Source organism: Fistularia commersonii, chromosome 33 (assembly GCF_037954325.1).
Source record: "Fistularia commersonii isolate RoL2024-O1a breed Wild chromosome 33, RoL_Fcom_v1.0, whole genome shotgun sequence".
NCBI classification, from domain to species: Eukaryota; Metazoa; Chordata; class Actinopteri; order Syngnathiformes; family Fistulariidae; genus Fistularia; species Fistularia commersonii.
In genome coordinates this window covers 7,365,185-7,392,502 of record NC_141316.1, presented here as the reverse complement: position 1 = coordinate 7,392,502, position 27,318 = coordinate 7,365,185, and the positions used below count along the sequence as shown (strand labels likewise).

At 48.9% G+C, this 27,318-nt stretch overlaps 1 protein-coding gene across 1 annotated transcript in view; it reads left to right on the top strand.

Moving 5' to 3' along the window:
• Positions 1-27,318, top strand: part of trrap (transformation/transcription domain-associated protein) — a 78,673-nt gene that overhangs the window by 19,070 nt on the left and 32,285 nt on the right. Inside the window, exons 22-47 of the mRNA XM_086140246.1 lie at positions 1,071-1,091; positions 1,673-1,792; positions 2,606-2,725; positions 3,013-3,177; positions 3,266-3,447; positions 3,540-3,738; positions 7,742-7,870; positions 8,995-9,261; positions 9,912-10,118; positions 12,787-12,945; positions 13,435-13,575; positions 14,442-14,552; positions 14,968-15,114; positions 16,697-16,910; positions 17,027-17,155; positions 17,960-18,109; positions 19,540-19,739; positions 19,969-20,090; positions 21,121-21,334; positions 21,474-21,653; positions 21,752-21,898; positions 22,670-22,789; positions 24,385-24,672; positions 25,490-25,627; positions 25,976-26,088; positions 26,545-26,680. Of these exons, the coding sequence (XP_085996372.1) occupies positions 1,071-1,091; positions 1,673-1,792; positions 2,606-2,725; positions 3,013-3,177; positions 3,266-3,447; positions 3,540-3,738; positions 7,742-7,870; positions 8,995-9,261; positions 9,912-10,118; positions 12,787-12,945; positions 13,435-13,575; positions 14,442-14,552; positions 14,968-15,114; positions 16,697-16,910; positions 17,027-17,155; positions 17,960-18,109; positions 19,540-19,739; positions 19,969-20,090; positions 21,121-21,334; positions 21,474-21,653; positions 21,752-21,898; positions 22,670-22,789; positions 24,385-24,672; positions 25,490-25,627; positions 25,976-26,088; positions 26,545-26,680 (4,119 nt within the window). The remainder of the gene's footprint in view (positions 1-1,070; positions 1,092-1,672; positions 1,793-2,605; positions 2,726-3,012; positions 3,178-3,265; positions 3,448-3,539; positions 3,739-7,741; positions 7,871-8,994; positions 9,262-9,911; positions 10,119-12,786; positions 12,946-13,434; positions 13,576-14,441; positions 14,553-14,967; positions 15,115-16,696; positions 16,911-17,026; positions 17,156-17,959; positions 18,110-19,539; positions 19,740-19,968; positions 20,091-21,120; positions 21,335-21,473; positions 21,654-21,751; positions 21,899-22,669; positions 22,790-24,384; positions 24,673-25,489; positions 25,628-25,975; positions 26,089-26,544; positions 26,681-27,318) is intronic.

Here is a 27,318-nt window from a genome sequence, read left to right as displayed (position 1 = left end):
CCTCCCAGATGGGTTGCGAGTGGCCATATTACAATCAATGATTAATTAGGCGCCAGGCAGGCGGCGGTGGGTCCGGCGCTGCGTCTCCTCATTATCTCCTCGACAGATAACCTTGTAAAGGCAGAGAAAAGGTGAGAAAGAAACTGGGGGGCGGTGGGATGAACAGCAACATCACCCATAGAAAATGAGCCATACATATTTTTTTTTTTCTCCCCTCTCTGAGCGATCATCTTCCCTGATCTCTGAATGGTGAGGATTAATTAGATGCAAATTAGCCCTTTGTCTTTGCCCCCCCCCCCTCCCGACTCCATCGCTCCGTGCCTGTTGACAGTGAGGCTGCCGGTGACAAAGAAGCCGGGGTCGTCTGGTCAATTAGCCCGGCCTGATATAGATAGAATCATGGGGAAAAAAAAAAAAAGGACGGATGATTAGGTCATTCGAGAGGGAGGATTCAGAATGGACTTCTGAGGAGCGGGTGCTTTGCTTTTAAACGGACATTCTCCCACAGGGCCGGGCGCTGGTCCGTGGGAGGCCTCGGTGCCCGGCGCCACACTTGCACCAACACTCACTCTTCTTTATTCCCCACCGATGATTCCATCATGTCTCTATGTGATAATCTGCTAATCTGAAGGGAATTTCTTTTCGGTTTTGAGGTAATTAGGTACTTTTTCTATTCTGTTTTTTTTTTTTTTTTTTGTCGTGCTGAATTCTTTCGCTTGTGTGTATGTGCGGGTGCATAATCTAATCAAAAAGGCCGTTTTTTTTTCCCTCTTAATGAATAGCCCCCATATTATTAATTCCTGCGGGAGACAAAAAGAAGTTATCTCGATATCGTCACGCACAAAAAATACATGATTGTGGTGAATTCTGACCCTCAATCAAGCCTCACTGCAGAGGAAAAAGGAGGCGTTCCCGAGGTGACCCCCCTAAAGGTGCCCGTTCGCTTCCTTATCGTCCCGTCTTATCTGCTCACCCTCCACGTGGAACAAACAAACACACACACACACACACACACAAATGCACACATGCTGCTCTGCTGACTCTGATCATTGTCTCCCGTTCCGGCACAGCCTGCGTTGGAGGGCGTTGAGGTGAGATGTGACCCGGTATGGCGCCCCCTGTTGGTGACTCTGTACTTTGACTGAACCCCCTCCCCCCGTCCCAGTAGAGCAAATGTGATGCTGGTGGATTGAAGCGATGTTGTGACCGTGGTGCTGGTGGAGTTCTCCCGTCTCTCTGTGTCCGTGTGTCTGTGGCTGTCCTCAGGAACGTTACCATCATATCAGCCTTGCTCTAACCTCACATTTTGACCCAAGTGTCTAATACCTTGCTTTGCCCAGCTGACTTTTGCATCCCCCAGCCTCCATGTAACACAAGGTGTATTCAAATAATCCCGCACATGGTTCCCTTAATTTGTTTCTGCCCCGCGGGTTTGAAACCCAAGAAGTCCCGTGATTGTCCTATTTTTTTTTCCCCCCCCGGTGGAAGTTGTTTTCTTAATGCCGATTGCATTTTCAGTGTGACTAAAAATCCGTCCTCGCCTCTTCACAGTGGCTGTCCATCAAGGCAATCTGTCAGAGGAGACGTCTGTATCTGCAAACGGGCGTTTTCCCGAGACTCTGAACTCACCCCTTCTGCCCTCCTGTCTCTCTCCCCCCGACTCTTCCTTCAGGAGATGAAGATCTGCTCGGCCATCATTAACCTCTTCCACCTCATCCCCGCCGCGCCTCAGACGCTGGTCAAACCTCTGCTGGAGGTGGTCATGAAGACGGAGCGGGCCATGCTCATCGAGGTGGGACACACACTCCGCTCTGCAGCCACATAGGACTTTGCGACAGGACAGCGTGAACCTTTAAGAGCAGTTTGCGTCCCCAAAGCAGAACTCAAATAGACTTTTTAGCGACTCTTTTTATTGTAGTTTTGGGAGAGAGTGTACAAAGGTTTTAACATAATTGCTTTTTTTGATAGTTTTGGTTTAAATGAACTCATAAATGATTGTCGTGATCGTTTCGGATTATTTGCGCACCGTGTTTTGCTTGGTTTTTTTTTTCCCCTCTCCCAATTTGCCAGCAAAATTATTAGGAAAAAGCCAATCTGTTTGGATTTAGTGAGAAATTACCTTAAAATCAACAACTCATAGCAGCAGCAAGAAATCATCCAAATACATTGGAGGGTAATTGAACTGGAATTTCCTTTTTAAATCTGCAAGAAATTGTATCAAAATCAGTAGCACTTTAGCAAGACAACTAAGAAAGCATTGCCCAAGTAATTATATATCTAGATATATATACATGTATGAAAAAATTCTTAAGGGGATTGGCCATAATTGCTTCCAAACATGGAAAATGAAAATCGTGTGTGTTTGGGAATCAGTTTGTACCTCTAATACAAAATTTGAGCTAAAAAAAAAAAAAAAAAATGATGAAAACCATTTACAGTTGCCGGATTGATAATTGAAGTAACTCGCTGTCCGGGGGTTTCCCGCCTCACCCTGTCCGATCTACAATTCCTCGTTACGCGTCGTTGCATTCGGTTCGCTAAAAAAGTCCTTCCCGCCGATTGCTCCTCATCCTCCCGCTCCCCTCACCTTACCTTTTGGCGGCAGGCCGGCAGCCCCTTCAGGGAGCCCTTGATCAAGTTCTTGACACGACACCCGTCCCAGACAGTGGAGCTGTTCATGATGGAGGCGACGCTCAACGATCCCCAGTGGAGCCGCATGTTCATGGTCAGATTCCCTTCTGTCTTTTCACGACACGTTCGCCATTAAAACTGCACTTATTGTTTGGCTTCCTCCGTAATGGGACGTAATTAGGGATATATTGGTTGTTTCCAGCCCCTATGATCCTGTTAACGGCAAATTGAAACCTATCGCTCCTCATACAAATTTCCAATCATCGGTTTCATGTTTCTTTTAACTGCGCCGTCGCAGCTGCTGACCCGGTGCGGCGAAACGCCGCCGTCACCCGCCTTTTGGATTTCCACTGACCGCCCCGTCTTTGTGTTGCAATGCAGAGCTTCTTGAAGCACAAAGACGCCAAGCCCCTCAGAGACGTGCTGGCCTCCAATCCCAACCGCTTCGTCACCTTGCTGGTCCCCGCCGGCACCGCCGCCACCGTCCGCCCGGGCTCCCCCTCCACCACCACCGCCAGGCTGGACCTGCAGTTCCAAGCCATCAAGGTGCCGTCGATTTATCCCGCCGACGCGCTCCCCCGCTGTTCTCTCGCGAAGCTCGGCGTTTCAATTCCCCCGCGCGGTGTCTGCGCAGATCATCAGCATCATAGTGAAGAACGACGAAGGCTGGCTGGCGGGGCAGCACCACCTGGTGAGCCAGCTCCGTAGGGTCTGGGTCAGCGAGGCCTTTCAGGAGAGACATCGCAAGGACAACATGGCCGCCACCAACTGGAAGGAGCCCAAGCTGCTGGCCTACTGTCTCCTCAGCTACTGCAAGTACGTCGCACTTTCAGTTCCCCAACCGCGTTTATTCATCGGTCCAATGAGAGGTTCTCGGCGCACGCGTGATCGTCCCGTCTCCTCAAAAGGCGCAACTACTCCGACATCGAGTTGCTGTTCCAGCTGCTGCGGGCGTTTACCGGCCGCTTCCTGTGCAACATGACCTTCCTGAAGGAGTACATGGAGGAGGAGATTCCCAGGAACTACTCCATCGCCCAGAAACGAGTCCTGTTCTTCCGCTTCGTGGATTTCAATGACCCGCACTTCAACGACGAGCTCAAAGCTAAGGTACGTGCGGCGGACGCAATTCAAGAGCCCCGACACGCAATCAGACAGCGGGTTTTAGTGAGAACCCAATTTAAAACAAGGGATGCGTGATGGCGGATCGAAACGGAATTGAGGGATATAGTGTCTGTTTTTAAAATACGTGCCAAAATGTCTTGACTTCCCTGATGTTTATTTGCACAACAATTATGCCTTTTTTTTTTTTCATCTGATGAATCCTGGGAAAACACCGTAATTGGCTAAATGTTCTCATTAAGGGAGAGTAGACTCCAACTACTCTGGCTCGCCCCAAGCTTGAAAAATGTTTTTTTTTTTTTTTTTTTCCCAAGCGCTGTCTTGCTGGCTGAATAATCTACTAATGGGGGGACGGAAAATGCACTGTATGACACCCCAGCTCGCCTTCTTTGTTCCCTTAATAGAGGGAATGCAAGCATTTCGGGGTGTGATTTGTGTGACTTTTATGGATGATGTGTTTCGCAGCAGAAGTTCTTTGATGGAGTCAGGGAGGTCATTCTGTCTGGATCAAGACCCTCAGAGGCTCACAGATGAATGACTCTGTACTCTGTACCTGACCTGCTGCTGCAAGCATTACAATCATTTTGGCTGCTTTTTAATTAAGCTCACGCTCCCGCTAGCGTGCGCGCACATACACACGGCTGTAACTGGCACAAAGGCGCAACAGCACTGTTGTTAAGTACAAACGACTCAGTGGGGAGAGCCTGTCCTGGCACACTAGAGCACATGGCCAAATGGCTTCTGCAGCGAGAACAGACACGACCGTGCGCACACACACACACACACACACAGACTTGGGACTCCGATTCCATTTCCAAGGACGTAGAGCGGCATTTTATGATTCCACGCCTGCCCCTCGCGGCGGACTTCACTTAATGTCGCAAACTTACCAAAAACAGGAGGGGGGACATCCTTTGCATTCCGACTCCGGCGCCGCAGGGCAGATTTTCGCGCGCATATTGTCATTTCCCCCTAATTGTCGCGTGGGTGGTGTGTGTAGCAGATGCTCGCCGCGCGTACTGCAAAGAATGACGCGCGTCCGTGTGTATGGGTGTGTATCATCCCGGGTCGTGAGCAAGAGAACGCGCGCTGGTGGTACCTCCACTGACATTTAATTAATTGCCTTAAGCATCTTCCAGGAAGCAAATTATCACATCTAGGTGTGTGTTGTTCTCAGTGTGCCGGGGTGTTAGATTGGTTGTTGTGAAGCACGGCGAGCCTCGGCGAGAATATTTCCCTATGAGTAAAACTCAGAGAGCAGCGTTTAAGAGGGAGAGAGACGGTGTGGGACAGATGCAATGAATCATCTGTGATAGCGCGGACTGACCTCATGCTGCCGCCGTACTTTCTTTTGTTTCGTCCAAACACTTCTTGCGGGTAGGGGGGGAGAAAAATGCCAGTGTGCTGTTTTTCCCGATTCAAAAGCGTCTATTCGCGGAACGCATTTGGTGCAAACAAATAAGGATGCGAAATTGACGAAGCACGGTGGCTGTTTCGCATTCTGCCGGAGCGCTCCGTCGCTTTTCCCGGCACGGCACACAATGCGGGGTTTCGTACGCCGCGCACTTCGCCCGCATCACATGGTGATCAAAGTGCAGCATTAATCTGGAGGTTTTTGCATACGTGTTTTTTTCTCAGGATGTGCTGGTTGGAAAGACAACAGCGTACATTCAAGCGATGGGATTGAAACTTCCTGCAATATCCTAATAAATGCATATAATATGTATCACGGTATAAAAATAGTTGGTGACGTTATTGCTATTTCTGCCACTGTCACACCAATAATATAACAATTGAAAGGAAATGACTATAGAAGCCCTATTTGGAAAGTTCACATTTATGAAGTATTTCTGGACTATTGAGCGCAGCTGATTATAAACCACACCAGCTAAAAATAACAACACAAATATACACTGTATATATAGGCCATACTTGTCTATAAGCCCCAGGTCTCCATGTTGTAACATGAGATATTTACACAGATTTTTTTTTTTAAACTTTGAATTAAATACATACCGGTAACATCCACAAATACATACTGGAAATGCTTTTTTTTTCCCCAAACAGTGCCTGGAACATGGCTGGCAAGAACAGATTAATAATACATATCACAAGGAAAAGTCCATCCATCCATCCATTTTCTATCCCCGCTTTGTCCGGCTCCAGCTGATGGCTATCTTGGTCTTCCTCCTGTGCACTAAAACATTTAAAGTGGTTTCCTTCAGTGTCGCAATTGAACAGCCTCAGAATTTCACGGTAATTTCATTGGTCTGATGTGACGAGGCTAAATATTTTGGCGGCATTAAGCTCCTTAGCCCACCAAAAATCCATAAACTAGCCACATCATTGTTTAAGCTGCAGTGTTCAAAGCATGTGGGGCTTATAGTCCAGAAATGATGGTACTTGCAAGATAATTAACAAAAAGTATCAGAGAATTTGATTTTTTTGTTTTGTTTGTTTGTTTTTTAATTGCTTTTATTCTATATTGTCTGGTGAGGACACATGTGATGCAGAGCCAGGTTCCTGTAAACCCTTTTGCCAGCATTTATCTGGATATGAATAGTTGTCTCTTGTACTGTGGATGTAAACAGTGTATCTGCGTGTTTACCTTTGGCGTTTCTCCATGCCTTACATTTCCATACAATAGAACAGAACCAGACAAATCACCAGTACCTGCAGCACAGACGAAAATTAGCCTCTTCTCAGCACTTTCAAGACTATTTTATGCTTCATAAAAGAGTGTCCAGGAGGATCAGGCTCTCCGCTTGCCCTCATCGCCTCCCACTTTTTGTTTTTTTTTCGATCACGCCGAAAGAAAGTGGCGCTTTAATTTGACGAACGTCACCTGTTGAACAATATCTAGCTTAACTGGCACGATGTTTGGTGTGCGGTCGCTATCGCCGGCAAACACGCGGCCCGCCGGCGGACATCGTCTGCCGGCGGTACTGAAATATGCCACGCCGGAACACTGATTGATGTCGGAGAAACTTAATAGGAACAGATGAGACTGAGGAACAGACTGGTGTTCCATGCTTTTTCCCTGTGTCTTCATTTAGGAGTCCGTGTGTTTCTGCAAGCGTGTGCGAATCTCTCAAGCATACGTGAACATTGTGCGGGGCGTGCGTGTGAGTAATGAGCTAACGGAGGAGCTGGAACATATGCTGCCGCAGCTCGTTCTTCACCGCGCTTCCCCGTCCTCCTCAATGATGGATCGAACGGGAGAGCTCATTAACAGATAGCAGCTTCCTTAATAAATGTAGCTGTAAGCTGCACCGCGGTCGGGTTATTCTGCATTTTATAAGCTAATCGCGGCTTTGTCTCCGATCCGTTACCAAAACCACCGTGAGCCAGGTCGCGTATGATTGTTTTGGACTTTTTAGGGCTCCTTGCCCGGCGACGGCACCGGACTGAGAAACCGTTATCGGCTCGTCAGTCTGTCCATAACAGGCTCGTGAACATAATACATTTGGGACTCAGCCGTCTGCTATCTTATCTGTTTATTTATTTAAATGCTGCCGAACAGCCACACAGACTCTGTTTTGTCCCTTCGTTCCAGACGGTAAAAGTCATGAAAGAAGCCGTGTTTCGGTCCAGCGCGATGAGATAGAGTCCTTACGTTGAGGTGAAACACCTTTGTTGGATGGTGAATAGTTCTCCGCTGTTGATGTCGCTCTGTTTTATAATTATCATGATTCACATTTGCCTCTTGTCTGCTTGTGCTCGGAATATTTTTTTTTTTTTTTAGCCGGTGTATTGTATTTTCCCTTTTCTAAAAGGGCCATTTTCCCAACAATTTTAGCATTTAACTTGGAATAGATCGCTAATTCATCCCGCTATTTAGCCACAGGGAACGGCGTGTCCCCTAACTTTTTCAAAGAGCACTCTCTGTGATTTAACCCGTCTTTTTTTTTTCTGACCGTCGCGTAAGAAACGCCGAAGTTCAGAAGGCCGTGGACTGAAAAGCGCTTTCCGGTCCCTCCTTGCTTCGAAGGTGTTGCAGCACATCCTGAATCCAGCCTTCCTGTACAGTTTTGAGAAGGGGGAAGGCGAGCAGCTGCTGGGGCCGCCGAACCCCGAGGGGGACAACCCCGAAAGCATCACCAGTGTCTTCATCACCAAGGTACGTCCCTCCCACTCCTCCGCCGTTCATTACTCAACGGCTTCATCGCTATCTGTTTCTCCCATTTCATTACCTGCCGCATTTCCTCTCATAACGTCTTATCAGCCCGGCACATCTGTCATCATCACAAACGCGACGTCTCACTCAGCCCGGTCCGACTCTCACCCCGGACTCCGCGCATTAATTGAACGCTTAATTGCATCATTCCTCCCCTTTTCGTCTTCCATCTGTCTTTATTTCTCCTCCCCGACAACCCCGCCGGACGCTCTCCATCACGCTTCCTTCAGGCCGGGCGATAAGTCCCGGCGTAAATGCCACAATGTGACCGTGCTAAAGGTCAGCGTGTTTGTTTTGCGCCGCGGCAGATCTCATCGCGGACAAACACCGGTCCTAATGGCCGCTAATAGCCGCTCTATGGTCTTGTCATGAGAATGTCATGTTGGAGCAAAAACGTCCGTCAGACTTTCACTGTGCCGCCTCAGAAAGCCTAATTCATTAATTCATTACCGGGTAATATTTTTATTTATTCAAATAAGGCTTTAAATGCAAGATTCCTATCTCCTACAAACCAGCGCTTGTAATTACAACGCCACAAGGTCTCACACAACGGAGAAGCGTGGTCCTCTGATGTGTGCCGTCATTCTGGAGGGATAAATTCAGTTTATTATGTCTGTTCTGCTGTGAAAATATATGGAAAATGCCACGGTGAAATGACTTTCAACTTTACAAATCTGCAAAAGCACCTAAAAGCTGTAAAAGTGGTGCCAATTAAGTTGTTCATAGGCAGGCATGAAATGAAACTCACCAAAATACCACCAAAAGTAATGCAGGATTTTGCAGAAGTGGACCTCGAATCACTAAATGTGCGCCGGGATTCATTTATTTGTTTTACGAATCCGGTACGCCTTTCTAACTGAAACATATTGTCTGGAACCAACGGATGATTGTTGTAATACTTCGATAGTATTTCTTGATTTTACTTCTTCAACATGACATTCAAATGATCATAACATTCACCGCAAATGGATTTCCAGATGTCGGACGACACTATTCGGGAAGAGTCATCGTTTCAAACCAAAACAAATGTTGCCCCTTTTAACATCCGCCCTCCATCCCTGTCCAAGGTTCTGGACCCTGAGAAGCAGGCCGACCTGTTGGACTCTCTGCGGATTTGCCTGCTGCAGTTCTCCACCCTGTTGGTGGAGCACGCGCCTCACCACATCCACGACAACAACAAGTCGCGCAACAGCAAGCTGCGGCGCCTGATGACCTTCGCCTGGCCGTGTCTGCTCCCCAAAGCCTGCGTGGACCCGGCCTGTAAATACAGTGGCCACTTGCTTCTGGCCCACATCATCGCCAAGTTTGCCATTCACAAGAAGATCGTCCTGCAGGTGAGGAGGGAGAAACGATCACGGAGATGAAAATTGAGGGAGCTGGGTTGGACTCGGACCGTTGCAGAGGATAGCGGGTCTTTGTGTTTTATGTTAGCCAGCAAAGGACCAAGATCACTCGTATCTAAATGCAATGGACTGCTTGATATACACTGCTCAAAAAAATAAAGGGAACACTTAAAAAACACATCCTAGATCCAAATGAATGAAATATTCTTATGAAATACTTTGCTCTTTACACAGTTGAATGTGCTGACAACAAAATCACACAAAAATGATCAATGGAAATCAATTGTATCAACCCATGGAGGTCTGGATTAGGAATCACACTCCAAATTAAAGTGTAAAAACAAACTCCAGGCTGATCCAACTTTGATGTAATGTCCTTAAAACAAGTCAAAATGAATCTGTGTTGCTTCCTGAGTGGACACTATGATTTCACAGAAGTGTGATTGACTTGGAGTTACATTGTGTTGTTCAAGTGTTCCCTTTATTTTTTTGAGCAGTGTATGTGGACGTGCCATAAGCGCGTCCAGGGGTTAATGGAAGAAAGTCCGTGTTGGTTTGACGAAAGGAGTAGATTGTCGTCTCGCGCGTAACACCGGTGTAATAAATGGTACTGCAATAGACACGGTGTGTGTGTCCCATAGGTGTTCCACAGTCTACTGAAAGCCCACACCATGGAGGCCCGGGCCATTGTCCGCCAGGCCATGGCGATCCTCACCCCAGCTGTGCCGGCTCGCATGGAGGACGGCCACCAGATGCTGACTCACTGGACCCGCAAAATCATCGTGGAGGAGGGGCACACTGTGCCGCAGCTGGTCCACATCCTGCACCTCATCGTGCAGCACTTCAGGGTGAGTCGCTGCCAAAGGCGCGCAAAGCCGCACCGGGAAAAAACAAAAAAAAAGGGCCGGTCAGTCGCTCGGACCTCCCTGTCGTCCCATCGCCGGTCGCCGTTTTCCGGGGATGTTGACTCACGGGTGAGCCACAGAGCAAACCCACTCTTGTCCCTGCAACATATAATAATCATGGTGTGTGTGTGTCTGTGTCAGCCCGCCGATTTGCCACAATTGACCAAGTGTGTGTCATCCGGTTTTCGAAGCTCTCTGTTATTTGTCATCTATTTGTCAGGCAAGTTAGACCACTGGCACAAGATGTGAGAGGGTGTGTTTATCGACCGGCATTGAGCTGTTTGACTGAATTGTGGACTTACTTGTTTTTTTAAAGTTTGGCACAGACCGCTCGGGTTTAAAAGATTAGATTTATGGCCTTTTTTTTTTTTTTTTTTTTGGTCTACCTCTGCAAATTTATTTGATTGTTTTCAAAATAATGGGAAAAATTTCCATCATTATAAGTGCATTTTAAAAGCAATGCAGTAAGATATTAATTATAAACCAGCAAGAAATGACTCCAGGCTCGCAAAAAAAAAAAAAATTAAGAGAAAAATTCAAATTAGTGGTTTGCAAATTAGCAAGAAAGTAAAAACTAGCACGTTGACAAGCAAATTGTCGGGGGGGACGGCATGAAGCTTTTATTTTTCTTCATCTTTCATATTGCTATTAATTCAAATTACATGCAAGTTTTCAAAAAAAGAAAAAAATCTAATTATATGAAATTGCTTTTGCTATTACTTGAAAGATTTGTGGCAATTAAAAAATATTTCTAATATGTTTTTTTTTTTTTTTTTCTAATTTGGATAATGACCGCTGGTTCAGTCAGACTGAGATCAAATCACTTAAGGTCACTTCTTTCCCATTTTAAGAAATCGTCCGTAACAGCTTCAGAAGACACCCCCGACGTTGTGAACAGAAAAATTATCTTATTTAGCCAAATAATCATTGAGTTCGACCAGCAGCAGCGATACTTCCACACAATTGTTACTGGCCGGAACCAGTTTTTTTTGATACACACCCTTCACGCTGGCCGGTAGGGTCGAAGGCTCATCGGCCTGCCATGTTTGCATTCCTCCCTCAACTCCGAAGACACTCGGAGCACTTTGCCAGTCAGAGTGCAACGATGTCTTGAGCTGAAGACTGACATTTTCCCCGGTTCCCCCTCTCCATCTCACTGACAGGTTACTCTCGCTGGGCCAGATGACTAATCTAATGTAATCACATCAGCATAATTACACTGGGGAGGAGATAATGACAGACAGAGGAGAGACTTGGTGTGTGTGTGTGTGTGTGTGTTACAGTGTTTGATAAAGAAAGAAAGACTGTGTGTGTGTGTGTGTGTGTGTTTGTGTGTGCACGCATGATGGACAAGGCTTAGCTACTCTGTCATTAAAGGGCTGTGAAGCCCTGCCTCTATCCACTATAATTACCCGCAAAGTGAGAAGCTTTAATATTCTTTGACACCAGCAGCAGCTCTCAGATAGACATCTCATCTTTTGCTCTTTTGTCTGTGCGTTTGAGGGTCCCAATTCAGTTCGCGATGAAGCCAAGTGACTCTCGAGCGTGATGCCCGAGAGGGACCGCGGCGCCGGGGCTGCGTGCGACGTCCTTGAAACTAAGCGGGACTGCGATTTCTGACTCGGCGTCACGGCGCAATCGCGCATCCTGTTTTTAAACCCAGCGCGTGCTGTCGGCACGTCATCCCGCGGAGCCGGACCGAAGCGTCGGCAGTGCATGAAAACCCTTTCGATGGCGCTATTTTCTCGTAAACACCACGCGTGCGATGGCAGCAAAATGAGGTCGATGTCATAAAAGGGTTGCGGGTCAGTTCCCCGGAGTGCTCAGTCGACAGCGGCTTAATTTCGACGCTGATGTGTTGAGCATTTCACATTACCAAACATTCTCATTTGCCAAACAAAAATCAGCAAGTGTCCAAGACTGGAAAGGCTCCCCAAAATTTCTAACCTCCCGAACCCACGGTCTGTGGTATATTCCGAATACTTCTTAAAATATACATCATTTCAGTCTTATGATTATTAAGAAAAGCTGTTTTTTATTCTACTTTAGAAATGTTTATGCTATAAATTTAAGTAAATAGTTGAAATAATAAAGGGTCATTATCCTATTTTTATTGTGAGTTTTATACGTTTTATAAAAAACTGCATATAAGTAGTAAATAATCTGTTTATTTTACATATCTGGTCACAGAGATGTGATATATACTGATACTTAAAAAAAAAAAAAAAAAAATCATATTTTCTCTCTCTTCATTGTATCTTTCATCGTGGACCAGAGGTTTAAGTTTTTCGAAATGTCCAAAATGCAACCGGGGACTCGTAGCGGTTCCAGACTGGCGGTGTCAATTTTCTGCTGATGGCGTGAGTTCTGAATGTTCTGCTCAGTCGTCCGCTCAACCGCTCCGGCTTTCGCTGCCGGTGAATTCCCTCCCATCAGTTTAAATTGCAGCGGTGGCACCCGCCAATCGCCTCCGTGGGGGGAAAAAGAAAAGAACAGCAGTGTCCCGTTCCAAGCCGCCTCGCTCCGAATACCAACCAGACGTACTTCTGAGTGCCATGTTTGTCGTCTTAACTACTTGCGTCTTTTTTTTTTTCACGCGGCGCTTCCTCAGGTGTACTATCCCGTGCGCCACCACCTGGTGCAGCACATGATCAGCGCGATGCAGCGGCTGGGCTTCACCCCGAGCGTGACCATCGAGCAGCGGAAGCTGGCGGTGGACCTGGCCGAGGTGGTCATCAAGTGGGAGCTGCAGAGAATCAAAGACCAGCAGGTATGTCGCGGGAGCGGCCTAGAAGCGCGCCATCTTTACGGAGACGATCTTTAACCGGGGAAAACGGTACGTCCGACCTACACCAAGGCTTCGAGGCATCGACGGAATCCAACCAGTACGAGATTCTCAGAGCGGATACCCCGCAAATCAGATGCCGAGCGTTGCTGGCGCCGTTTGTAAGAAAAACACCTATTTGCCAAAATGGAAATCAATACTGATATAAGTGACAGGCTGCTATCGGTATATTTTCCCATCTGGTTACTTCTAACCGCGGGGTAGAGATGATGTCGATACACAATCGGACCACGTCACCGAGTGCGTTTTATACCGGAACGCCGCAAACCAATCAGTGCCAGCTGTCTCCGAGACGGGAAATCGGTTTCAGGGGGAGGGAGATTGAAATTGAAATTTCTCATGCATATTCCGCAAACGGCCATGAGTCACAGTCTCACCGTCCTGCTTCTCCCCGGCCCTGTCTCGCCTTGGCAGCCCGAGTCCGAGGCGGAGGTGGGGGCCGGCGGCGAGGGGACCAGCGCGGGGGCGGTGAAGAGGGGCCTGCCTGCCGAGACCGCCGCCGCCGCCGGACAGGATGTCAAGAGGTTCCGGACGGCAGCGAGCGCCGCGTCGACGGTGAGATCTTATTACCGGGCTCCCGTGTCGGCGCAGAGCGCGCTCCCAGTGACACTTAGAATACGGAGCATATTTAATTACACCCTGTTAATATTTGGACACATCGTCCAAAAGGAAAGAGCTCTCACCTGACGGCAGAGCAAGTCTCAAGACGCTTTTCACATCTTTCTGGGACAAACATTACCAACGGGAGGTGACAGCAGCGCTGCTGCTGCAGCAGAAGCAGCAGCTTCTCTGCCTTCCAGCAGTGCTGCTCCACATCCGCTTCATCTTGAATCCTGCTGTGATCTGTTGTTTCTGCTGTCTGAAACGCAAGGAGACGCCCCGTGTCAAGAAGTGTCGGCTCAGGATCTGATTATTTTACCACCGGCGCTCCGTTTCATACGGAGCAGTCTTTTCACATGCCTCCGGAATCCCAGAATAGTCGGTTCCCTGTTCTGAAACCGCCGAGACGAAATTCCACCAAAAATGTCATCATCCGTGATGAATTCCACAATTCGTGAGCTTGTCTTTCTGAAACAATTCTTTCTTACCATGAATGGCGGTCCCATAACGTCCAGCTACGTCCTGATGCTGTGTTTAAAATTCCCATAATAATTAAGGGGCAAAAATGACACATCTTTGTAATAACAAATGTCTAATCGCAGCCCGAGGTGGAATTGCTTTGAATGTTGGTCGAATAATGAGAAGCTTACCTCTGCCGCCTCCGTCCACCGGCAGTGTACACGAAGCCCTCGACTTATGAGTCTTCAAACATTTTCCCCCCTAAGTCCGTCCAGTTTCCTAAATTCTGAATATGATTGTAATTTTTTTTTCCTTCCATTCAGTATGTGTCACCAAATTTTTTTTTTTTTTTGCCCCTGAAGGTGTTTGGCCGCAGCCAGACCATGCCGGGAACAGAAACCATGCTCACCAAACCTGTGGAGAAACAGCATACCGACACAGTTGTCAACTTCCTGATCAGGATTGCGTGCCAGGTAACCCCCCCACCGCACTCGCCGGGAGCCAGTCTCACTGCTCGCCCGACCGTCCCGGCCGAAAATAACACTCGCTGCGGAGAAACCCGTTCCAGAGAAACATCCCATAACCCACCCCGCGGTTTATGCCACATCCAGCTGGCAGGGCTGCACTATTAACAGCCGGGCTCAAACGGGGCGGCGTGATTGAACGATGGTTTCCAAACTGGCCCCTGAAATCCAAGCCCCGAGGATGAAATGACAACAAATGGGACAGTTATGGTCGGGTTTGGACTAGTGTTTTTCTTTTTTTTTTTTTTTACCCCGTTTGGACATGGTTATGATATCGAAGATGAAGACTCATCGTCGACAATGATCCAAATGATATCCTTCCTCCTCTTCGTCTCCCCCCCCCCACCCCCACCCCTACGTTTAGGTGAATGACACCACCAATGTGGCCGGGTCCCCGGGGGAGCTGCTGTCTCGTCGCTGCGTTAGCCTGATGAAGATGGCCCTCAGGCCTGACATGTGGCCCCGTGCTGAGCTCAAGCTGCAGTGGTTTGACAAGCTGCTCACGACAGTGGTAAGACGGTCTACGCTCTCTGAGTGACAAGCTCGGATCTCGCGACCCCACCGGGTGGTTTGCAAGATTCGTTCGCGAGCATTTCCGCCGCATTTTCCGTTCGCCTTTTTACGTCTCCCAAGGAGTCATCAATGCACAGAAACCGCCGGGTTTATTTTTGTCATTAAAGTACTCCGGGCTGTCAGGAAAAAAAAAAAAACAACACTTTGAGCACAAGAGCACATCGCTGATGATTCTGAACTCGCTGATGGAAGTGTACCGCACGTCGTCACTCGTGTTTCAGGCCAACATGTCTGAATGAAAATGTTCGGGGCTGTTATTTTCAAGCTTCCAGTAAAGGATAACCACTGTGCCTGAGCTGTTTGCCTCCCCGGCAACCGCGGAAGTTTCCCTGTCCTCGCTTAAGCTCTGACTTAGTGTTTGCTCCAACGCCTCTGAGTCTTTTGTCTGTTATCAGTACTACATGAAGTGAGGCGCCAACTGCCATAATGACAAAATAATGACAGTGGCGAGATAACAGGAGTCTATCCGGGTTGGCCTGTGCCTTCTCTTTGAATCCCCCCATCCCTCCTCATCCTTGCCTTCCATATCATCCCACTGTGCCTCTCTGCATCTCTCCTTGCCTGTCCCCCCAGTCCCTTGCCACCACTTCCTTCTGTCATTTCTTCTTTTCTTTTCAGACTCTTATCCCTGCCCCCTCTCTCTCTCTCTCCCTCTCTCTCTCTTTCTTATCTGCCGTTCCTCTCTGTCTGTTTTCATCTCTCTGGTCTGATTCGGCGCAACCGTTCAGGCAAGGTTATCACTATATGCCAGCAATTGTCACGTACCCCTCCTCCTTTTTTTGGGAGTGTAGGGGAGTGGGGGGGGGGGGGGTCACTGGATTGGTTGTAACGGTCTGCCTGCATGCACAGCCACTCGCAGACCCCGCGGGGACGGACGCCCAAACAAGGCCCTCTGCAGGTCTTATTCAGACACACGAACACCGGTTTGCGTCCCGGTGGGAGCAGCCCCGCTCCGACCGGTAGGCAGACTCAGGTTAATGAACAATGCCCTAAACCGGATTACCTTTTTATCATCTCATCGTGTTAGCACGGCAGGGGCTAGGCAGTACATGCGGGGGGGGGGGGGGGGGGGGGGCGGTGCACGCGATGTGTTGCCTCCACCCCACCCGAGTGCCTCCAGTGACAGCTTCCATTTCGCCTGACGCGCCGCTAAAATCGATACTACCCTAATATCTACCACGAGCCTCATTACAGAGTCACCTTGTTCATTAGCCAAGATTAGTGCTCCAAACCTCTCCCAGATTATCCTCTTGTCCCTGCCATCTTTGTAAACCCTCATTGCAATTTAAGCAAAATTAGGACCCTGTGTCTGCCATTGATCTTTGGTTTAGTAGCAATCGCTTTGACTTGGGTCTTTAGTGTGAGAAATACCCTCTGCCTGTAGAGTGTAGACTATTGATTTCAGAGTTGTCAGCATTTTGTTCTGAGTAAATACTGGCACAATTAATGTATGTTCTCCCGAATTATCGTCCAGCTGTGGGTTCGTATAGATAAACATGATACCCGTCGCCCTTTTTCAGGAGCAGCCGGCGCAAGCCAACATCTCAAACATCTGCACGGGACTGGAGATCCTTTGCTTCCTGCTGACGGTACTGCAGTCCCAAGCCATCCTGGCCCACTTTAAGCCTCTCCAGAGAGGCATTGCGACGTGCATGACCTGTGGCAACACTAAAGTCCTGCGCGCCGTCCACTCTCTCCTCTCCCGCCTCATGAGCATCTTCCCCACTGAGCCGGGTAAGCCTCCGGTGCAGAAGGCAAACAATTCTGACCCAAAGCGAGGCCTCTGTTGCAGCTCCCTTATCAACCGTCGCTCCTTCTCCGCCTCCTCCTCCCCTTCCTGCCATTTCTAGGCACATCATCGGTTGCGTCCAAATATGAGGAACTGGAGTGTTTGTATGCGGCTGTGGGCAAGGTCATCTACGAAGGACTAACCAACTATGAAAAAGCCACAAGCAACACCAACCCCACTCAGCTCTTTGGTAAGAGAACCCGCTCTCGCGCTCTCCCATTTTTATTTATCACTTCCCCCCGTAAGTCCTCGCTCTGAATTTTTAGAGCTGTTGAATTTTTCACACTTCCACTTTTTTGTCGCCCCTCGGTCACACAGACCGACGAAGGCGGCGCGCAGGCCGTTAACATGCGCGCCGCCGCGCCACACCGCTCGGGCTAACATCTGGCCTGTTTAAATCCAGGCCACAGTCCAGCGGTTCGGGGAAGGTTGTCTGGGGAAGGATAGCTGCTTTTGGCCATCCTCGCTCGGTGAACACCGCCTTTATGCGCGCAGATGTCGGAGCGGTTATTAAAGAGCTCACTGCGAAGCTTGCTCTAAAAACAGGACCATTTCAATTGTCTCGGATTCCTTGGGTGTTTAAGCCGTGCATCCCCAGTACAATCCCCTCTAGGTAATCAAAACTTATCAAGTCTAAAGGTATTTAGGGTATAACGTACTGCCTCCCTGAATGGCAGCAGGGGTCAATAAAGGGCCTTTGGTTTCCTTCTGGCAGCAGATATAATGCATCCTTCTGGCTGGGGCGGGTGACATTTTAGCATTTGTCCCCCCCCCAAAAGATCATCGTCAGAGGGTTATTACTCAAACGCGCCTCCTGCCTCCGTACCACCCTGGAACTTTGGTTAGACCACCAGCAGAAAGAAGTGTTTGCTCAAACAAGAGCCCAAACAAGAGCGGACTCGTTCTCCCTGCGCTTCAGTCAGTTTACTCCACCTAGGGGGGGTCATTTCTGATGCTTGTGTTTGTTTTGCCCCCCCCCCCCCCCCTTTTCCAGGAACGCTGATGATACTGAAGTCCGCCTGCAGTTACAACGCCAGCTACATCGATCGCCTCATCTCGGTCTTCATGCGTTCCCTGCAGAAGATGGTGCGGGAGCACCTGAGCCCCCAGCAGGCCAACCCCGGCGTCACTGAGACCAGCACCGGTACTTGAAGAAGTCCAGTTTATTTGACTGCGTGAATAATAACAGCACACGGCTGCGCGCACACACACACACACGAAGAATTGAATGGGGCTTTGAGATATTCGGATGAATTCTAACTTAATACTCGCCAGCCGAGAAAGATTGGCATGATAAGCTGTAAAAAAAAAAAAAAAAAAACATCTATATCATAAATATACATAGTGGCCTGTTGTGGGCCCACATTGAGTTTGAAATGAACACACACATTCAGATATGTGGCTATATTATTTAACCCTCCTGTCAGCGCCAGAGCCGCCGTCCAATCGCAAACACGCACCTGACTGCGGGCGCCAGACGACACCGGCCACTCGAGCCGATCTATTTCGCTGGCCGACGTTACAGAAAAGTGCGGTGAGCGTGCACTTCCCAGCCTGAGGCCCCAACAAGGCCCCCGCTATGTGTGATGTTAAATTGCGGCGGGCGCGCACGCGTGCACAGTCAAACGGCGAGCTCGGTATTCTCGTGTAGCTCCCGGTATCTCCGCAGTGCTCGGATCCATACAAAGGATTTATCAAAAGTGTAATATCAATGGCCCCGGCTGCGTATTCAATAGCTGTCATTGTGGTGGAAGAGCCACTTTACAGAATCATCTCTGCCCGGTCGCCCTGTTCTGATTGGCTGTCTGCTTGAATCGCCCAACTTGATGCAGAATCTCGCCGCGGTCTGTCCTCTTGACTTCCCTCAGCGGAAGGAACGGTGGCTCAGGTTGGATTTCCACAGAAAGTAGTCGTCGCGCTTTAACCTCTGTTTTTTTTTTCATCACAGTTATGGTAGTCATTTCAGCTTTGGGGCCGAGGTTCACCGTAGTCAGCTGGTAAATAATTCCTGTTGCTACTTTCCAGACTGGAGGTAATGGCTAGAAGATGCTATCGGAGCTTTAAATGGACCCCTAATGACTATATCGGGAAATGCAGACATTTCCCCTCCACTAGGAGCAGTTATGGTCTTGGTCCCCAAGACCGAGGGCTTTCCGACCAGCCAGGCCTTTGTCTCTAAAGACCCTTCATTTCTCATTGATCTAATAAGCCTAAATGAAGTACTTAAATCCCGCGTCGGCCGAGGTTGTCCACTCGTAGGTTGTCTGTCATCGGTATCCATGTGTAATTATAACCCAGCGAACGTAGGAAACTGTCGAGGTGCGTCTCAGGATCCTTTAGTGAGAATATGGGGAAAGAACAGGGGATGTAACAGCTATCAGATTTTATTGCTTCAGTCCTGTACGGGGGGTGCTTACCTGCCAGATCCCGCAGATAGGCTCAATGAAGCCGGCAGCCGTTTAAGTGCGCAGTCATTGGCGCACTAATCTCCCCATAAACCGACTCAGTTGTGGTTTAGCGTCTCCCAGCCGCACGGAGATCCTCGGCCGACTCCCGTCTCTCCGTCTCCCTCAGTGACCAGCGAGCTGGTGATGCTGAGTCTCGACCTGGTCAAGACGCGCCTCTCGGTCATGAGCGTGGAGATGAGGAAGAACTTCATCCAGGTCATCCTCACCTCGCTGATCGAGAAATCGCCCGATCCGAAAATCCTCCGCGCCGTCGTCAAGATCGTGGAGGAGTGGGTGAAAAATAATTCGCCCATGGCCGCCAATCAGGTGAGTCGGGTTTATGTGCGAGGCAGCTGGCCGCGACGGGTAGTAAAAAGACGTGTATTTAAATGCAAACACATGTGTGACACCGGCGAAGCGGAGGTCTCACATTACCATAATGGCCAGCGAAGGCAGCAAGCCAGAAGAAAATGTTTTTTAAAAAAAAAAAAAATTCTCTCCTTTCCCCGCATGTCTCCTTGGATCTTTTTTAAATGGCCGACACTCTCCGTTCCAGATGCCCAACCCGCGCGAGAAGTCCATCTTGCTGGTGAAGATGATGACCTACATAGAGAAGCGTTTCCCCGACGAACTTGAGTTAAACGCCCAGTTCCTGGACCTCGTTAATTACGTCTACAAGTAATTACCGCCATTCATCACGCGGCCAAACGGCCGTGCCGTGGACGCCGTGGCGCCCTCGCATCCGTCTTGTGCGGGAGGACTGAAGGTCGGGAGTTGATCTAGGAAAAAGACACAGGAAGTTGGGTCAAGGAGTAACAGAAGGAAAGGGAGGCGGCGGATCTTCGCGCGACGCCGGAGCAATTTTGAGAATCGGTGCCCGGCACCAGCGAATTAGCCGACATTAGCGAGGGAGTTGAAGGGAGGTGTGTGGCGTCGCGCCAAAGGGGGTCTGCGAGACGGCAAGTAGTGACAGACAGGAAATGTGCCAGGGTCTTTCACGCCGCTGCGGCGGTGACAGGACACCTAGCAGGTGGGGGCCAGAGGAGAGAGGCCGCCTTACTGGCCTGCAATTCATCAAACTATAGCGCTCTTTGTCTTTCCATGTCTCTCATACATACACACACACACACACACACACACATATGTACGCGCTCACTCTGCCAAATGTACTCTGCACTCCCCCGCCCCATCTGCCACTCCATGTTAAAAGATTTAAAATGAGCAGTAAAGCCGAGGTGGACAGCAAGTAATGCTAATGGAATGATAAAGCAGCTGTGCCAGAACAATACATGATTAAAAGAATGGCGCAAATGTCGGCGATGCGCAGCGATGGCAGACTTGTATATTTTTTCCGTTCCTCCCTCCCTCCCAGCGCTAATGTGAATCATACCCGTGAGACCCATTTAGTCCAACAGGGTGATATAGAAATAACGTTATGTCATGAAAGTGTTTATTGCGCGACTGTAAATTATTGACTATCTCCGTAGTCTCTGCATCAGAGTCTTAGTTTTTCCTCACACGCTCTGAAAGTTGGATCAGTTCATCCCACGAAATACTCGGTCGGGGAAAAAAACAGTCCGCTATACCGGCCACACTAGAACAAGAACAATATGGAAGTATTGATGTAAGACTTAGCATGCATCAAAAACAGCCGGACTCAACACGACAGACATCTAACATAAACATTTCGTCCAACCTAATCATCCAGGGACGAGAGTCTTTCGGGGAGCGACATCACATCCAAGTTGGAGCCGGCCTTTCTTTCGGGACTCCGCTGCACGCAGCCGCTGATCAGGGCCAAGTTTTTTGAAGTGTTCGACGGCTCCATGAAGCGACGGGTCTACGAGAGGCTCCTCTACATCTGCTGTTCTCAGAACTGGGAGGCCATGGGCAGCCACTTCTGGATCAAACAGTGCATTGAGGTACATCGAGTGCTGCTTCTGATCCCTCGGCAGGCTCCCGCGGGATTTAAAAGACGAAACAACTCTTCACGGGTTTTGTCTTTTCTTTTTGGTCTCCGTCCGCCTAATTTTTTGTCCGCCGCTCTCTGCTCTCTGTTAGCTGCTGCTGGCGGTGTGCGAACCCAACACCATCATCGGCACCAGCTGCCAAGGGTCCATGCTGCCGTCCATCACCAACGTCATCAACCTGGCCGACAGCCACGACCGCGCCGCCTTCGCCATGGCAACACATGTCAAGCAGGAGCCGCGCGAGAGGGAGAACAGCGAGACCAAGGAGGAGGTAGAGCGCTAGCATATTCAGACGCGGCAACGTTAGCACGTTATCCTGTTCGGATTTTGTCGGGAGAAACGATAAGAGCCTCTCGACATTTTCGTCAGGATGTTGAGATCGACATCGAGTTAGCGCCGGGCGACCAGACCGCCATCCCCAAGACCAAGGATCAGGCTGAGAGAGACGCCGGGAACCAACTGCACATGCTCACGAACCGCCACGACAAGTTCCTGGACTCCCTGCGGGAGGTCAAGGTAAGGCTGCCCCGGCGGAAATCGCGCTCGAAGTGATCTCCCGTCGCTTTTATGGTAAGAGATGCCCGTTTACTCCCACTCTGTGAGTGTGTTCGAGGATCATCAATTGAGAACTGTTAACCATTCGACAGTGAATGAAAAAAAAAAAAGAAAGGAAAAAACAAATCTCAAATCTGCTGTGGCTGGTTTGCCCGCGGCGGTCCCGTATGTGCCTTGCCGTCGCAGTCCCTGCGGTTTTGCGGAGAGTTTGATTCGAACTGCAGAATATATTTTATCAGACCCTAGTGCCGGATCAAAATGTCCCCACTTTTTTTTTTTTAATTTCTCCTCATGGAATAAGAGTTTTAAGTCCGGAACCAAGACAGCCTGCTCGCAGGTGAACAGTTTTAAAAACTTGGAAATTCAGAATAAGAACAATAACCCGGTAATCCTGTGGGAATCCCAGAGTCTTACTCTTGGAAGTTCGGTGGTGGGTACCATCAATGGGCTAACTTAGAAAAAAGGAAATCTGCCTTTGGAAAAATGTGCCTTTGTGGCTGATGATGAAAATGTGATTTATTTTTTGTTTTGTTCCGTTTTTTTTTTATCCTAAGGGAATCAGGTAAAAGTGAACAAAAGTGAACAGGGAGGGGTAACCTGAGGTATCTGTGCTGGCCGCACACACTCTAAGACTATTTTGTACATTTTCTCCGGTGTGTGTGTGTGTGTGTGTGTGTGTGTGTGTGTGTGTGTGTGTGTGTGTGTGTGTGTGTGTGTGTGTGTGTTTGTTAGACGGGGGCTCTCCTGAACGCACTGGTCCAGCTGTGTCACATTGCCACGCCGCTGGCCGAGAGGACCTGGGTCCAGCTTTTCCCCCGCCTTTGGAAGATCCTGTCCGATAGGCAGCAGCATGTGAGTATCAACTGGCCTCCGTCTTGCTACGCAAAGGAGCAAAGAGCATCCCGTCACCGCGTGTAAGGAAACGCCGCAGCTGTTAAATGTTTTGCCAATTTCATTTTGTCTACATTACATTGCATTTGGCTGACGATTTTATCCGAAGCGACTTACAATAGAGGACATAGGGACTGCAAATACACTTGCAAATACACAATGCACAGGTAAAATACAGAACAGTAAGCTTGGGTTAGTGAGTTTTTTTTTTTTTTTGACAAAGACATACACAAATGTACACACACACAGCATGGCCTAACTTGCTGCCTAACCTGATCTGGGGCATCAGCGCAGTAAAAAGTCCTGAAAGAGAACAGTTTTTACCTGTTTCTTGAAGGTTGAGATAGATGGGATAGAGATTGAGATAGATACACTGCAAAGCATTTCCAAGTGAAGAATGACACGGCCCGGCCACACCGGGTTCAGTTTATAAATTAAAGATATACATGCTAGACTTTGATATGCATGCATGAGTCTAACAACCAAAATATTTCACCTCTGCATGCGCGCTGTGGGGTCCTTCTCAGCACTTGTTACATTTTTAAACGTTTTTAATTATGTTCAAATCTAAGGACAAGTTTTGCCAGTGGCGGAGTGTAATACATTCGAGACGCACAGTTTGACCTTGGCCTTGGCCGTCGTGAAACATGAAACTCTCTTTAATAAGGACTGATTAATAATTGCTAAATATGGAGAGGGGGATGGGGGGGGAGCCGAGGACGGAAATCTGTAATGAGTATAAAGAACCAGATGACTGGCTCCTTGAAAGGCCTTGATTTGGAATGATTGAGCACGTAAACGGCGGCGGCGAGAAGAAGGCCGCGAAACGGCGAGATTCTCCTCCGCAGACAGGCGCGAAGTCGCACATATGCCACATGTGTTTGGCCGTGATGGCCCGTCTCAGCTCCTCATCACACGCCGCCATTAACGCCTATCAATTTGTACTGAAAATAGCGATTACTGCTGCTCAGCTTCTTTTTTTTTTTTTTCCTCCTCTCCTCTGAGCTGATGATTACATCGTCTTCTCAGGGAAGGAAATCAGTGACCAAATGGCCTTCGCCACCGCCATCCTAATTAAAGTGACCATCAAGCTGTTAATTATTCCACGCTGTCAGCGGCACTGGAAATCAAGCTCCGTCGCAATACATCATTTATTTCTGAGTGGGTGTCAGTCTGGATTACGGGAGCGCTAAAGCAGCAGCGGCGGTGGCGGCGGCGGCGCATCTGCAAGAGCGACTCCGATTCGCTCTGCACAGTTGACCCTTTTTTTTTTCCCCCCGGGTTTGCGTTCCATTCAACAAACAACAACAACAATGACGATGACAGCGTATGGAAAAATGTAGCGCTGCTGGACTTTGTCATCTGCCCCCAACCCCACCTCCCTCATCTTTCCCTTCCTGGCTTTTCAAAGCGACCTTTTACTGGAAAGTGGCATCACATTGCTTCCCACGTATGCAACAGAATGCCTTTATCGATATACCGTATCAGTGTGCCGCTGCTAAAATGAATACTCACCCCGCCTCCACCCTCCCTCTCTTGTCTTGGGATTTCTTCAGGCTCTGTCAGGAGAAATGAGTCCTTTCCTGTGCAGCGGCAGCCACCAGGCCCAGAGAGACTGTCAGCCCAGTGCCCTTAACTGCTTCGTGGAGGCCATGTCTCAATGTGTGCCTCCTATTCCCATCCGCCCTTGTGTGCTCAAGTACTTGGGCAAGACACATAACCTCTGGCTACGATCCACTCTCATGCTGGAGCAGCAGGCGTTTGAGAAGGGCCTCAGCCTGCACAGCAAGCCCAAGCAGAGCACCGAGGTCTACGAGCAGGAGAGCATAACGCCGCCTCAGCAGGTAATTTACCCGGTCCGAACATCACGCGTTTCGATTAACCGTGAAGCCTCCCGCTACCGCGGACGCTTTTCCTCGTTCACAACGTCGAATAATGTCTGAATCTCCCGGCGTAAAGTTTGCCGATCTCCCCCTTGTTATGTCTCAGCTGGACGGACTCCGTTTTCTAATTCGATTTCATTACGGAGCCCTACTAATTTATGGGCGGGTGTTTTTTTTTAAAGTCCTATATCGGCTCATGTTGGTCAACAGCAGGGATCAGACTGAGATGGTTTGCACGTGGACCGAACAGGGAGAGCCAAGACCTTGGTGGAAGGAGGTTGGACCTCCCTAGAGGAAGACCAGAGAGGAGATTTATGGACCAAATAAAAGAGGACATGAAGTCAGTTGGCATGAAAGAAGAGAGAATAGGGTTAGATGTGGCGACCCATGAAGGGAGCAGCAAGGAGAAGAAAAACGACTGACCGGTTTGCGGCGTTTCCAATCCCAGTTGGCCACCATCGAAATTCAGAAGTTTGCAGGCTGTGACATCAACATCAACGCCGACAGAGCTTGCTGCCGCCAAATATCTAACCAGCCACGCGGGACACCATTTTGACGTCACGAGATTTGGCTGGAGATGATAATCGGGTTGGAGCTCCACAGTGACGAGGCACAAAGTGTAGATGAGTTCCATCATGAGATGCTCTGGAGATTTCAGCCCAGAACACGCCTCAGGGATTATTTTAATGTGCCGGCTCCATAAAAGCGCTCCAGTTGAATTTTTTTTTTTTTTTTCTTCATAGCCGAGTCGTACACATTCCGCTCTTCTTTCCTTCAGGAGATTTTGGACTCCTTGGCGGAACTCTACTCTCTGCTCCAAGAAGAGGACATGTGGGCAGGCCTCTGGCAGAAGAGGTGCAAGTTCCCCGAGACGGCCACCGCCATCGCCTACGAGCAGCACGGCTTCTTCGAGCAGGTGACAGAAAGCGCCCGCCAACAAAAGGAGGCTTTTTTTAAATGCACACACTTTAAAATAGGATGCGCTGTTTACCGGTTCCGTCTTGTTAAAGTAAATGCATTTTAATACCGGAGTCTGCCAATAAACCCTCACTTTGTGGGCCTTCTTGAAGGCGCGGCTTTATTGGCCTACTTTAACTACTTTGCATTGTAAAAAAAACGTTGTAATATTGTTACACCCCATTTACTTGAGTGAGGACGTAGTATTCAAATTCTTCAGGTATAGTTTGATTAGCCTCAATAATCCTGCACCAAAAACAAGTGACCGTGTGTGTGTGTGTGTGTGTGTGTGTGTGTCTTCGTCCAGGCGCAGGAAAGCTACGAGAAAGCAATGGAGAAGGCCAGAAAAGAGCACGAGAGGAGCAACGTGTCCCCCGCCATCTTTCCGGAGTACCAGCTGTGGGAAGACCACTGGATACGGTGAGATTTCCGTTGGATTGGACACGCCAGCCAGTCTTCAAGGGACTCCGTGTAATGGGATAAAAGAGCCTTTATAACGTCGAGCAGCCGCTTTCTTTTTTCTTTGAATACATTAATTACGGCGGGATCCATTCAAAGTACAAAGTTTAGGGGGGAAAAAAAAAAAGAGAAGTTTGTTCCTCGTAGAAGAAATTACGCGGCACAGTGGAGCACTCAGAAGACAAGCCATTTGAAGAATATAACTAGCAAACTGAATTTTAAAGGTGTTTTTTTTTTTTTCCTCTAATACCGTCTTTGTAACAAAATCTTTTACCGAAGCCGTCTTTGTTTATATTTCAATTCGGAGAAGAAAAAAAAAAAAAAAATCACATGGACACGGATGAGACCGGGAAACGTACAAAGATAAACCGCTTGCAAGTATTTATGATCACATGACAGTATTTCTTCATTTTCTAGCTGTTCCAAGGAGCTGAACCAGTGGGAGCCGCTGACGGAGTACGGCCAGTCCAAAGGACACTCCAACCCGTACCTGGTGCTGGAGTGTGCCTGGAGGGTCTGCAACTGGGCGGCCATGAAGGAGGCTCTGGTGCAGGTGAGAGAAGGCAAATGGCCGCGCTTGGCTTTTAACAGGCGTCGGCGCGCGGAAACCCTAAACACCCGGAGAGAAAGCAGGAGGCAGAACCACCGGTGCGCTCACAGCGAGAGTCCAACCCACTGAGCAGAGACTCCACGCGTCCCTCCGGCCCCCCGGGTTCCCGCGCGGGGCCCTATCGTCGTCCCGCCCCACCTCGCGCCAAAGTGAAATAGCGCCGCGAACCGTCCTGCACGGTCCGGCACCGACGGAGGGAGCGAGCGAGCGGGAGACTTGCCCGTAAAGACGCGGAAACGCACTCGGGCCGTTCGGTCGGTTAATTTATTGGCCCGGCGTTTGCTAAAACAAAGCGCGTGCGGGTGGCAGGCGTGTGATAATACCTGACATATAACAAATACTACTGCCCTGCTCTCTCAAGGAGACTTGGAACCAATCCATTGAGCCGCTCTGTCCTCAGGTGACAACTAATTAAATTGTCTCGGTGGCACCGGCGACTCGGCGATATCCCTTTCTCCTTGTTCCGTTCTATTCTTTCTCGGTGTGCCCAATTCTTCTTTCTTTTGTCTCTTACCTCTCCCAACTTCTCCTTTTATACTCAATGTTTTTTTTTTTTTTTTATTGCCATCCTTTTCCTTGCT